This window comes from Callorhinus ursinus, unplaced genomic scaffold, assembly GCF_003265705.2.
Source record: "Callorhinus ursinus isolate GAN/ISIS: 27379988/994484 unplaced genomic scaffold, GSC_fseal_2.0 scaffold5, whole genome shotgun sequence".
Classification (NCBI taxonomy): Eukaryota; Metazoa; Chordata; class Mammalia; order Carnivora; family Otariidae; genus Callorhinus; species Callorhinus ursinus.
In genome coordinates, this window is record NW_027397067.1 from 62915521 (window position 1) to 62928244 (window position 12724).

At 38.8% G+C, this 12724-nt stretch overlaps 1 protein-coding gene across 11 annotated transcripts in view; it reads right to left on the bottom strand.

The window, feature by feature from the left end:
• ENPP2 (ectonucleotide pyrophosphatase/phosphodiesterase 2) overlaps nt 1–12724 on the bottom strand; it is a 108656-nt gene that overhangs the window by 8279 nt on the left and 87653 nt on the right. For 6 of the 11 annotated variants that reach the window (XM_073893149.1, XM_073893145.1, XM_073893144.1 and 3 more), the window contains 4 exons: nt 6039–6113; nt 4593–4729; nt 3453–3588; nt 2716–2793 (listed from right to left, as the gene is read on the bottom strand). In XM_073893149.1, the coding sequence (XP_073749250.1) occupies nt 2716–2793; nt 3453–3588; nt 4593–4729; nt 6039–6113 (426 nt within the window). The remainder of the gene's footprint in view (nt 1–2715; nt 2794–3452; nt 3589–4592; nt 4730–6038; nt 6114–12724) is intronic. The other 5 variants (XM_073893150.1, XM_073893148.1, XM_073893147.1 and 2 more) reach the window with 1 other exon arrangement.

Genomic DNA, 12724 nt, shown 5'->3' on the forward strand with positions numbered 1-12724 from the left:
CATCACCCAAAGCTGACCACCTCTCACCATCTTCACTGCATCCATCCTGTCTCAGCTACTATCTTCTTCGCAAAGAACTACCGCAAAAGACTACTTCCCAGATCCCAGTGAGAAACTCTTACTTCTCCGCAGGCCATTATATAATAGCCATTTGGATCATTCTGCACCATAATTAGATTGTATCACATTCTTCCCAACTTCCTGTTCCTAACATTCCAGATGATGTATCACTGCAATTAGAATAAAGTTCCAACTTCCCATTGTGGCCCCCCTGCCTACCTGCATGACTTTACTTCCTACTTCTTTCCCCATCAGGTACATGGGTTTCTTCCTGCCTTCCTATTTGCCGAACTTGTTTCAGACTAAGCTTTTGCATTTGCTCCTCCTTATTTTGGGAAAACTCCCTGATCTGTGCACGTCTGCTTTCTCCTCCTTCACTCATTTCTCATTTTCAAGGTCATCCCTGAAGAGGACTTCCCTGCCCGCCTTAGCTCCAGTTTATATCATGGTCAATCAGAATGACAGAGAGGAGGAGAGTGGGGGAAAAGGAAGGGCGAAAGAAGGGAATGACAAGAGGACAGGAAAGGCACATAGTGAGTTGGTTCTGAGATGTTAGGTTTAACTTAACTACACTCTACCCTACATGGGGGTTGTGAGGTTCAGGCTATCACTTCTTATCTCCCTTATTAAAAAGCACTTGGCTGTTTTTCTCATGGTGCTTCTACTGTTCTTTATACCTTCTGATACTCTACTTTGAATGAGAAAGAGCAGCCCACCAGAGCCAAAATGCCACAGTTATTTGTAAGAAAGAAAGGAGGACAGTGGGAGAGAAGTTCAAATGTTAAGCACAAAAATTGGGAAGGCAGAGAGAGAAAGAAATAACAATGAGAGCAGTCAAAAGGCCAAACCCACAGACATGTGGCATGTGAAAAAACCATTCCCCTAGGGAAGAACAGCAAGCCCTCTGTGAGAGGCCTCTTGCCATGCCAGCCTCAGGGTGGTACCGTGTGTGTCCTTTATTACTGCTTGGTCAAAAAAGCATCAGTAAAGAATAAAGAAATCCAGGAAACCCTGATTTGTGGAAATTAAATGAAGATGCATTCCATGTAATATTACAACAAATATATCTATGTGGGTTTCTGAAACATTTTTCAGTTGGGCCTAAGAAAAAAACCAGGAAATCTCCTTTCAAAAGCTTACTTTAATTTTTACTCATAAGCAAAGGATTCCACCTTTGAATAAACCTTCATTTACTAACTAGGACATCAAATAAACATTTTTTTTTTTTCTCTAGACCATGTTGGTCATTTCACCAACGTCATGTTGGTCATTTCACCAACGTCAAGTTGGGGAAGCTTGCCACTGTTGACGACACTCCACAATCACGTGTTTGGATTCTGAGACTGTATTTCAGCCCCAAGAGTCCTGTAATACAGCCAGTGCTCGTTTGCCAAGTGCAAGTAGGTAGAGGTGCTGCCTTTTCCTACCTTTCCTATAAGCATATAAGTCTCTTCAGTGTAAAGGGAGGTAAAAGTTATTCCAGAATGCTTTCTCTATGTTTGAATACATGGATGAATAGATGGATCGATGGATGGGTGGGTGGGTGGGTGGGTGGATGGATGGATGGATGAGATGGATGGGCAAATGAGTGAATTCTTTGTAATCGGAAATAGAAAATGGACTATTCTGGTCATTGGACAATTAAGTCATAAATCCATATAAGCCGTAGAGATCATACAATCAATTCTCATAATTTTATAAATGAGAGGTTAAATGACATTTTTATGATTACATAGCTAGTGGTCATACTCTGGGGACCAGAACTTGGTTTTGGGGGCTGGGCTCTCTGTACCTCTACCATTCACAGCATCACTATTATCCACAAAAATATTTATGTCATCTAACAAAGAAATTATGGGTGTTCAAAGAAACTAGAATAATTTGCTAAGCCCTAAGACCATCTGAATTTAATACTCTCATAATTCAGAGGACCCTTTAAACTCTTTCTCGGTTTCAAGGTCAACATTCAGAATATATCATCACCATCTACCCTAAAAGAGAGAAGTGCTAGTGGCTTTAAATTTAACATTCAATAAATAAATATAGGTGTTTGTTAAATGTCAAGTGGCCTCCAAAGCACAAAGAAGACCCTTCTTACACCAATATAATGAACGCTGAAATAGAAGGAACACCAGTTTAGAAGCAAAATACAAACTTGCTTTAGTACAGTTTCTGTCATTTATGAATTGGGTCATTTCTTGTGACTTTCATTTTTCAATTATAAGCAAGGGACAAACAACCTACCAACCTCCCTCACAGATTCATATTTTGGATTAATGGTAGAGAATTTACATGAAAGTTCTTCAAAAATTTGGGCACCTGGGTGGCTCAGTTGCTTAAGGGTCTGCCTTTAGCTCAGGTTATGATCTCAGGGTCCTGGGATTGAGCCCTGCATCTGGCCCCCTGTTCAGCAAGGAGTCTGCTTCTTCCTCTCCCTCTGTCCCTCCCCCCAACTCATGCTCTCTCTCTCTCTCACTTTCGCTCTCAAATAAATAAAATCTTAAAAAAAAGAAAGTTCTTCAAAAAATATAAAAGCTAAACACGTGAAAGACACTATTATTATCAAAATTAACATAGAGGTAGAAAAGGTAAGTGGCAAATTTAGAAATATTTCTTTTCATAAGTAATAGTTTACTAGGTAAATATCAGACTTACGTTTGAAAGCAGGGTACATTGGAACCATATTGGTTACAAGGAATGCATCATATTTAGCTTCCGGTGAAGAGCTCAGATCTAAACATTAGGCAAACAAATAGTGTCCATTACTTACCAAAATCTACACCAATGAAAAATCAATCTTCTAAAATGGTCCAAACATCATGAAGTGAATGGCGAATGGATCTACTCCTTTTATTTCTACTTGGTCCCTACTTGATAAGCATTTCCTCCTTCTTCTCCCACCCAATGTCTTTTCTTTACCAAGAGCTGTCTCCCCAAAATCTTTACAATGCTTTTTCTTCCTACCTAGTCTTGGGTCAACTCCGTATTATGTAAAAGAATTCCTTGATTTCACTAGCATAATTTGGACTTAAAACATGTCATCAAGCCACTGAGAATAAAAGAGCTTCCCATATTCTTAAGTGATCACCTGTATAGTATTTAAAACATTAATGTCTTAATGATACACTATTTCACTTTCAGAGTCCCACTTAATGATGTGAGGGGGCTCACTGTATACTGCCTTGTACTTCAGAATTCTCCTAGAGAACAGGATTTGTGAAAAGTGGTCTCTCTTATGACCGATTTTGGAAGGATCCCATAGAAGTTCACCTCTTCAGTCTCTTGAGTTCCTCTCTTGAAGAAAACCTGAAGACCACTGAAATCCTAACAGTCCAGATTCCAGAAAATAACATCCCTCTAGAATGGTCAGATCCTGATATTCTGTAACTTACAAGGAGGGAAGAGAAATCCATAGGACATCTGTTTATCATTTTTGTAGGCCAAACAGCTTTGACTGAAACTCGGAGACACACGGACATCAGGCCGGACACAGTTGGTCAGGTACTCGGGGACACTGGAGACTTCTGCCTGTAAGGTGAGTCAGAGGTAGTTAGGAATGCCATCACAAAGACCATGCTAAAGCAATGTGGAAATATGGAAGCCAGGCTGCTCTATCATGAACAGCCAGAACCAAAACCCCTCTAGCTTTTACTAGAGCTCATACTCTGATATCCTGACTCCAAAAACAAAGCCTCAGTTTTAAATACAGTAAGCCAGGAATTTTCAAACTCTTGTATTTTTTTAGTGGCAGAACTCTTTTATCAAAATCTTAAGTAAAACAACAATATGAAAAGCAGAAATTGGACTGCTGAAGTAATGGATAGGATTCCATGGAAGACAGCTTAAAAAATAACACTCTAAGAAATAATATAGACATATCGTCTATAAAAAGAGAGACTGCATATACATCTGTATACCAGGGCAAATGCACACGCACGGGGTACAAACCAACAGGAAGCTGGGTTTGCAGCACTGGATGTATTCACTTGTGATCGGAAATAAAAACATGCCTCAACTGCCAAATACATTTTTCTTATCCAGATATAAATTTACCTATCTCATCTTCACCAAAACTGAAACCCCAGCATAAAATCTTTATTAAAAAAAGAGGATGTTGACAGTCAGGGAGGCTGTGCAGAGGTGAGGCCAGGCGTATATGGGAATTCTCTGTGCCTACTCAATTTTGCTGTGAGCCTAAAACTGCTCTAAAAAAAAAATAAAGTCTATTAAAACAAACAGCCAAATCTGGGTGGCTTCGGTAACTATTGGGCAATGGCAAACAGAGTAAAAGCAATGAAAAGCATTAGTATACTCCCTTTGATACGTTGATAATTTAACATATTCCTGTGAAGTTATTAGAACACTGAATAAAGTGTAGTTCAAAATAACTTGCAATCGATTCGATGTAAGATTTCTTTCATCAAGAAAAATTAAAATCTTTTCTAAGACAAATTTCTGTTAGGTAAGCAATCATTACATTAACGCAAGGAATGTAATCACATGAAGAATATAAAACCAACTTTTTCAACGACCTGTTTGGAAATAGTGTATGATGTCCAGAGAGGCATTAGGAATATTTCACTATAACCACTTTCAAAGTCAGTGTGATATAAGATATCATATCTAGTCCGATAAAGTACTGCGGGCCGTCCATAGAGGAGGTGTCTCTCTAGGAAAGAGAACATAAACCATGTTAAACATATATTAAACTACAACAAATGTGAAATAAATATTGGAAGAGTCAAGGTGTCCAAAATTTGCTTGTTTACTTATTAATAGTGTAGTTCCTCCTTCTTAATTTAATCAAGTTAGTTTTCCTAACACTTTGCGGTTTATCTGACCACCTAAGCATGGGTCAAAGCTTACTGTTAGAAAGTATAAAGTAAATGCCATATTCGTTTTAATGCTTTAGTTGTGAAGAATTTTAATCTGTATAGGAAGGAAACATTATAATAAATATTGAAATGATTCAGTTGAATGGGAAGTCAATAGGATTGATTTTTATAGAATTCGTTCATTTGACCCCTGAAAAGGCTCATCAAATTAACCAATGATTTAATTAAGAGGAAGGCACTCTTTGATCATTATTTGCAAACTGCAACTCAAATAATGCATTATTTCAGCATAAACAGTGAGTAGTAATGAGCATTTAAGTAAGCAGCTTTGTCACATGGAGGAAAACTCTTTAGGTAAGAACTTAAAGGAACATGTATAGATAAAATAAGTGGGCATTCAAGAGGGTCCTTTGAATACAGAAGGGGGAGGGTCATCACATACCAAAGAACTCAGTTAAGACCCAAGAATGTGGACCTCTAAGAGAAAGCTCTCCTCTTAGGGGTTAAAAAAAAAAAAAAGTTCTGAAACCTTACTCTTTTAAGAAGAAATGGGAGTTTAGTGCGCAAACCTTCATTCCACACCCACAATAAATGCCTGGAGCTTGAGATGCCCATTTTGGATAGGCTAAAGTCAGAACTTCCATAGATTCTTGGAAATTGGGGTCCTACAGACCAAAATATTTAGAGATTGAGGCTTAGGCAATTCACAATTCCCTAAGTGATAATAAAAAAAAATTTATGATTATTTTTATTAGAGAAAATCAGTTCCGGCAATCACTTATTAAATTATGTATACATGTTGCTTTAATTAAAGTATTACCATTCTATGCAAGTAACAGAGAAAATTCTTCGTAGAATATTTTTGCAAGACTTTCCCAAGTAGAACTGCTGATTTGAGGCAAAGTGACCCACACTGCTATCGCAAAAGCCTGTTCTGGGTCATTTGGCTTCTTCAGCATTGCAGTAAATGGAGAAGCCTTGTTTAAGCTGCCAAATTTGGGGACCCACCCTAAGAATTAGAACATAATATGATAACCTTATATAAATGAAATATAATGAACAAATAAAAAGCCAGCAAATCATAACAGTAGTACTTGGGGGCAGTTAACCAAGTCAGACTTTCCTTTAAAACTCAAACCAAACCTTTTCTAGGTTCAAAATTTCCATTAATGTTTTCCTTGTTTTCATTTTTGTTGCCTCTGAATTTCCTGGTTTCAGCTGGAAGCAGAAGTATCAAAATTCTTTGAGAAGCTATTTTCTTTTTATCATTCAAGTTTTAATGCTTACCAAACACATTCCTCCAAATTCAAATGCAAACCTACCATCCAATCTATTCCATTAAGAGACAACAAAACAGCAGCCCCGTTTTTCCTTGCAACATCCCTCCTAAGAGCAGCCAGCAGCAAAACAGTCTTGGGCAATCGAAAGATTCCACCAAGTCTGGCTTTCTCTCTAGTCCTCATTTACTTCTGCGAAGGCCGGTTTATTTATAACACTCTGGTCATTATCATCCTTAGCAACTCTATGCTGATTCCTTTTCTTTCTACCAAGAATGGCTTCTCCAACAGTCCTGTCACCCTTCTCCCTTCCAATTCTTCATTAATGTATTCTCCCTCATCGAAACATTTACTGATTATCTTTTTTGTGCCAGGCCTTGGGCTATAGTAGAGAGATACTGGGCAAAGATAATTATGAGAGCGTTCTTAACTGATGGAGGAAAGATGTTAGGGTTCAGAGCCGAAGGCCAAGAAAGAATTCTTGAGACATCTTTGGTGCAAAAAGGTGGTTTTATTGAAACACAGGGGCAGGACCTGTAGGCAGGAAGAGCTGCGCTGGGGTCATGAAGAGTGACCCCAATGATAGACTTTCAAGTTGGGAGGCGGTTAGGGAGAGCATAAGTCTTTAAGGAATTTGGAAGCAAGGTTTCCAGGACCTTGAGGGGGCTGGCTGTTGTTAGGAAAAGGTCATTTACCTAATAAAACCTTAGTCATGAGACCCTTCAGATGTATATCAGTGGGTCATATGCTTGGGGGATGGTTGCCAACATGTATCTTGGAGGGTAGAGATAAAGGAAGTTTCCAAAGGGATTTTTATATGTTAAAGTAGACTCACAGATCCTGGGGGTCAGGCCAAGATTGCCTGGTGCCCTTAGCAAGGTATTAACTTCGAAGCAGCTGAGCTCCTAGAGGAAGGCCACTCTGCCCGTTTCAAGGACTTGTCAATGGGCTGTAAGTAGTACGGAAATTTACTTTTTCTTTTGCCTTTGTTTCCCACATCATTACCTTCAAAAAGGTCACAGTTCAATGGGAGAGACCAACATGGCACAAATAACTCAAGTGCAATATGGTATGTGCCACATCAGAGAGACCCACAGAGTGCAGTGGGAACACAGAGCATGAGGAATGCCGTGGATGGGGATGAGACGGCATCAGAACAGGCCTTAGGGAATGTAGGAAGCTAAGCCCGCTGCCCTGGCATAATTGTTAACAGTGCCCCTTTCCATACTCAAATGTGCATGACAAATGACATGCTCACATAGTCCAGTCCCCTGTGGAAGAGAAATGAAGGAGAGAGGGAGAGAGGGACAAAAGGGAAAGAGACATGTTAAGATTCACTTTCTTCTGAAAGATTTCCCCAGTTAAGCTTCTCCATCTCTATTCACTCTTCTGCTCTGAATGTGTAGAAATGTGCACTTCGGGGCACCTGGGTGGCTCAGTTGGTTAACGGTCTGCCTTAGGCTCAGGTCATGATCTCAAGGTCCTGGGATTGAGCCCCATGTCAGGCTCCCCGCTCAGCAGGGAGTCTGCTTCTCCCTCTGCCCCTCCCCCCACTTGTGTGCACTCTCTCTCTCTCTCTCTCTCAAATAATTAAATAAACTCTTTAAAAAATTAAAAAAAAAAAGAAATGTGCACTTCATAGCTCTTCAGAAATGTGCGCTTCATCATAGCTCCCAAGCTAAGCACAATTGCTGTTTTGGGCACATTTGTGCTGAAGCACAAATATATCATTATGTGACTTTTTCTTAACTGTCAACAGGGCATATATGGCATGAAGAAAAAAACAACACAGTGGTTTTGACAGTTTCCTAAAATCCAACCAATTTCCCCAATTAACTCAAAGAATTTACTCAGGTCTTCCTGAAGAATAATTGTTTCATCTAAGAAAGAGGTGAAATAGTCTTTGCAGTAAGAAACACAAATTTTATGGTCCAGAATCAAAATTTAGATTTTCCTTTTTCAGTTTGTCAGAGTATCAAAGAACCACTGATTCTTGTTCACAACCTGACTCTGCTACTCTTTGTGACATCTTGGGCAAGCCATCCATTGCATTTCTGTTTAGCAGAGTTCCTGCTTAAGCCATAAAGCTGTATTTGAATCTCAGTCTCTGGACACATAAGCTCTTCATCTTGAGACCAGCCACCTCAGATATGAGCCTGCAAACCTCTACTTTTGGAAATATGCTCCTCGTGACTTCTTGATATGGGTCTAGCGCACTCCAGGTCTTCTCAGGCTGGGTTCCTGCTGCATGGGATTCCACACAGAGTCTTCATCCCATACCCCAGTTCCCTGCTTACAGTAGTCTCTGGCATGTTGGGTACATGCCAGGATTCTCCTCCAGATACCACATTTGGCAAAATACTGTGAGGCAAATCTTTTTAAGTGGTGTGGACTTCCCCAAGGCTCATTCTTTTGTCTTCCAAAATTTGGTCATCCAGATGTTGAGTCTGTCTTTCTTTTCCCTCCTCAGCTTCCTGATTCATATTCTCACAGATTAGCTGGCTGACTTGAGAGCCACATGAAAATCTCTCTTTTTTGGTCTTTTTTTTTTAAAACATTCACTCCCACATACCATACCATTGGATTTCACCACATAATCTCTATCTAAGGTCTTTCCTTTTCCTTCATTCTTTCTCCTCCTTTCCCTTGCAAGTGCCTGCTATCATTTATGGCCATGTCCACCTCCTCTGAGATTTGATTCAATGCCTGTTAATGTCCCATTCTTTCTTATCTTAACCCTTAGACACCATGCTGTAATTCATCAACCAGCTAAATCTCACAATAAAATAATAATTTAATGAGGATAGAGATTTTCTCTGTTTTGTTCATCATTGTATCTCTACCTCTAACAATACCAAATGCATAATATCTACTTGGTCAGTACTCATTGAATAAATGGATGATTGTATTATTTTTTTAAAACACTGTTCTTTATGACTCTCAAGAACTGACTTTCTATATATAACCTGCCTAATAAAACCCCAAGAGATACACTAGCCAGATCAATATCATCTTCATTTTACTAATGAAGGAACTGGAGGCTCATGATTTGTAGAAGATAATTCAGCTACAAAGCAGTACCCAGAATGTAGGCCTCTATCCTCCTGGTCCATTATTCTTCTTTAGCATTTTGGGCAGTCTCCAAGTCCATGCTGCTAGGTTATCTAAGGGAGGGCACACTGGAATGAAGATCCAACTACTCCCAGGCATGAGTTCTGCCTGAGTCATGTTTGGCGAGAAGCTAATAAGAACAGCAATGTGCCTTGAAAAAGAAAAGCAAAGCTGGAGGCATCACAATTCTAGACTTCAAGTTATACTACAAAGCTGTAGTAATTAAAATAGTATGGTACTGGCACAGATCAATGGAACAGAATAGAAAGCCTAGAAATGAACCCACAACTATACAGTCAATTAATCTTAAACAAAGCAGGAAAGAATATCCAATGGAAAGACGGTCTCTTTAACAAATGTTGTTGGGAAAACTGGACAGCAACTTACAAAAGAATGAAACTGGACCACCCCCTCTGTCACCATACACAAAAATAAATTCAAAATGGATTAAAGACCTAAATGTGAGACAGGAAACCATTAAAATCCTAGAGGAGAACACAGGCAGTAACCTCTTTGACATGAGCTGTTGCAACATTTTTCTAGATATGTCTCCATAGGCAAGGAAAACAAAAGCAAAAATAAACTATTGGGACTTCATCAAAATAAAAATCTTCTGCACAGCAAAGGAAACAATCAACAAAACTAAAGGCAACCTAAGGAATGGGAGAAGATACCTACAAATGAGATATCTGATAAAGGGCTAGTATCCAAAATATATAAAGAACTTAAACAACTCAACACCCAAAAACAAATAATTCCATTTAAAAATGGCAAGAAGACATGAATAGACATTTTTCCAAAGAAGACATAGAGATAGACAAAAGACACATTAAAAGATGCTCAATGTCACTGATCATCAGGGAAATGCAAATCAAAACTACAATGAGATATCACCTCATACCTACCAAAATGGCTAAAATCGACACAAGAAACAGGTGTTGGTGAGGATGTAGAGAAAAAGGAACTCTCATGCACTGTTGGTGGGAATGCAAACTGGTACAGCCACTCTGGAAAACATTAGTGAGTTTCCTCAAAAAGTTAAAAATAGAACTACCCTAAGACCCAGCAGTTGCACTACTAGGTATTTACCCAAAGAATACAAAAATGCTAATTCAAAGGATACTTGCACCACAATGTTTATAGCAGCATTATCTACAATAGCCAAATTATGGAAAGAGCCCAAATGTCCATTGACTGATGAATGGATAAAGAAGATAGGGCATATATATATATGATGAAATATGACTCAGCCATCAAAAAATGAAATCTTGCCATTTACACCAACACAGATAGAGCTAGAGAGTATTATGCTAAACAAAATAAGTCAGAGAAAGATAAATGCCATATGATTTCATTCATATGTGGAACTTAAGGAACAAAACAAATGATTACAGGACAAAAAAAAGAGAGGCAAACCAAGAAACAGACTCCTAAGTATAGAGAACAAATTGATGGTTACCAGAGGGGAGGTGGGTGGGAAGATGTGGTGAATAGGTGATGGGGATTAAGGAGACCACTTGTGATGAGCAGCGTGTGTTGTATGGAAGTACTGAATCACTAAATTGTACACCTGAAACTAATATTACACTGTCTGTTAATTAATGGAATTTAAATAAATTTAAATAAATCTATTAATTTTTTTAAAGAAAGAAGAGCGATTTGTATCAAAGCATCCAGTACTTCAGAAACAACTTCTAAACCCTCTTGATATTTTCTCTTCATATCAGCCCTTAGAATAAGAAGCATTTACAGAGAAAAGCACAAGGGCTTTAGTGCCACATAGAACTGGAATCAAATCTCATCTCAGCTTTCGAAAGTTCTGTGATTCCGTAACTTAACTTCCCAAAGCTTCGTATCTCCCTGGGGCATTGCACTGTTCAGAGACAAAATAGGTAAAGCACCTAGCTCAGTCTTGACCCAAAGTGGTTGTAGTTGTAATTGCAGTGATTTTGTAAAAGGCGTATGCTCTCCTTCAATAACAGCAGGAATATTGGTAGGCAGAGGTTATTAAAGCTCAGTGACTGTTCCATCTAATTCATCTTAGATCTTACTATAAATCATAAGGAATTATACTATTTATTGATTTCTTCCAAATCTTCCCCAGCCCACACATAAGGATACACACAGAGAGAAACACAAGTATATCTCCTTCTTTCTCTAGCATAGCTAACATCTCCAGAAATAACAAAAGTTAGAAAGATCTCAGCATTGAGAAGAGCTACACAGAAGATTTCCTGTCTAGTCTAGTCCCTTTTGTTTTTTTCTTTAAGATTTTATTTATTCATTTGAGACACAGAGATACAGAGAGAGAGAGAGAGCGTGAGCAGGAGGAGAGGCAGAGGGAGAGGGAGAGGGAGAAGCAGGCTCCCTGCTGAGCCAGGAACCCGATGTGAGGCTCGATCCCAGGACCCTGGGACCATGACCTGAGCCAAAGGCAGACACTCAACCATCTGAGCCACCCAGGAGCGCCCCCCACCCCCCCGCCTGTCTGCTTTAAAGTTCACAAGAGTTATTAGTGTTTCAGTCATTTTTCTATCCAAACTAACTTCTTATTGTATGTGATAAAGGTTCCAATATATTTCGGGTTAAAATGATTTTTAATTCCTTTCTTCATGAAGATGATAGTGAATGTTAACCTAACAAAATATAAAACATTTTTATACCAATGTAAATAGAGGAAAGACTAAGGTAATAATAAATAGTATAATTATTCTTAAAGTGAAAATTATACGGGGCTATTGTGCCCAAATTGCTTGCTATGAGAAATTTAAAATTTTCCACTTTGTTCATTCATTCATCTATTGACTCAATGGCTCAAAGAAATACGTTTTCATTGCACAGCAAATTTGTTAAGACATGACATACATGTGATTTGGAAACAACAACAGTCCTGCAATTAAAATCCGGAATTCACCACAAATGTAGAAATATTAAGGCTTTAGCAAGCAGTTTAGATCACTGTTTTTGAAGGTTATGTACTTTTTCCTCTTCATTATAGTGAAAGACTCAATCCTATAACAGTTTAAATATTTATAGCAAAATACTGCCTAAGATTAATAGACCTCAAGTATCCCCTGGGTTGTTTCATTGTGACGTACAGCTTGTACACATGTATTATGTGTGAGGGAGTTTGCGGCATTTGACATTAAGATAGACACACATGAAGGTTACAAATGGAATGTGCATAGTACGTGGTTTCTTATGAAAAAAATCAGCTAACTACAGATGTGTTTAAAAAAAACTAGAAATTTAAAATCTTTAAAAAAATAAAAGGGGGGCTCCTGGGTGGCTCAGTCGTTAAGCATCTGCCTTCAGCTCAGGTCATGATCCCAGGGTCCTGGGATCGAGCCCCGCATCGGGCTCCCTGCTCTGCAAGAAGTTTGCTTTTCCCTCTCCCACTCCCCCTGCTTGTGTTCCCTCTCTTACGGTGTCTCTCTGTCA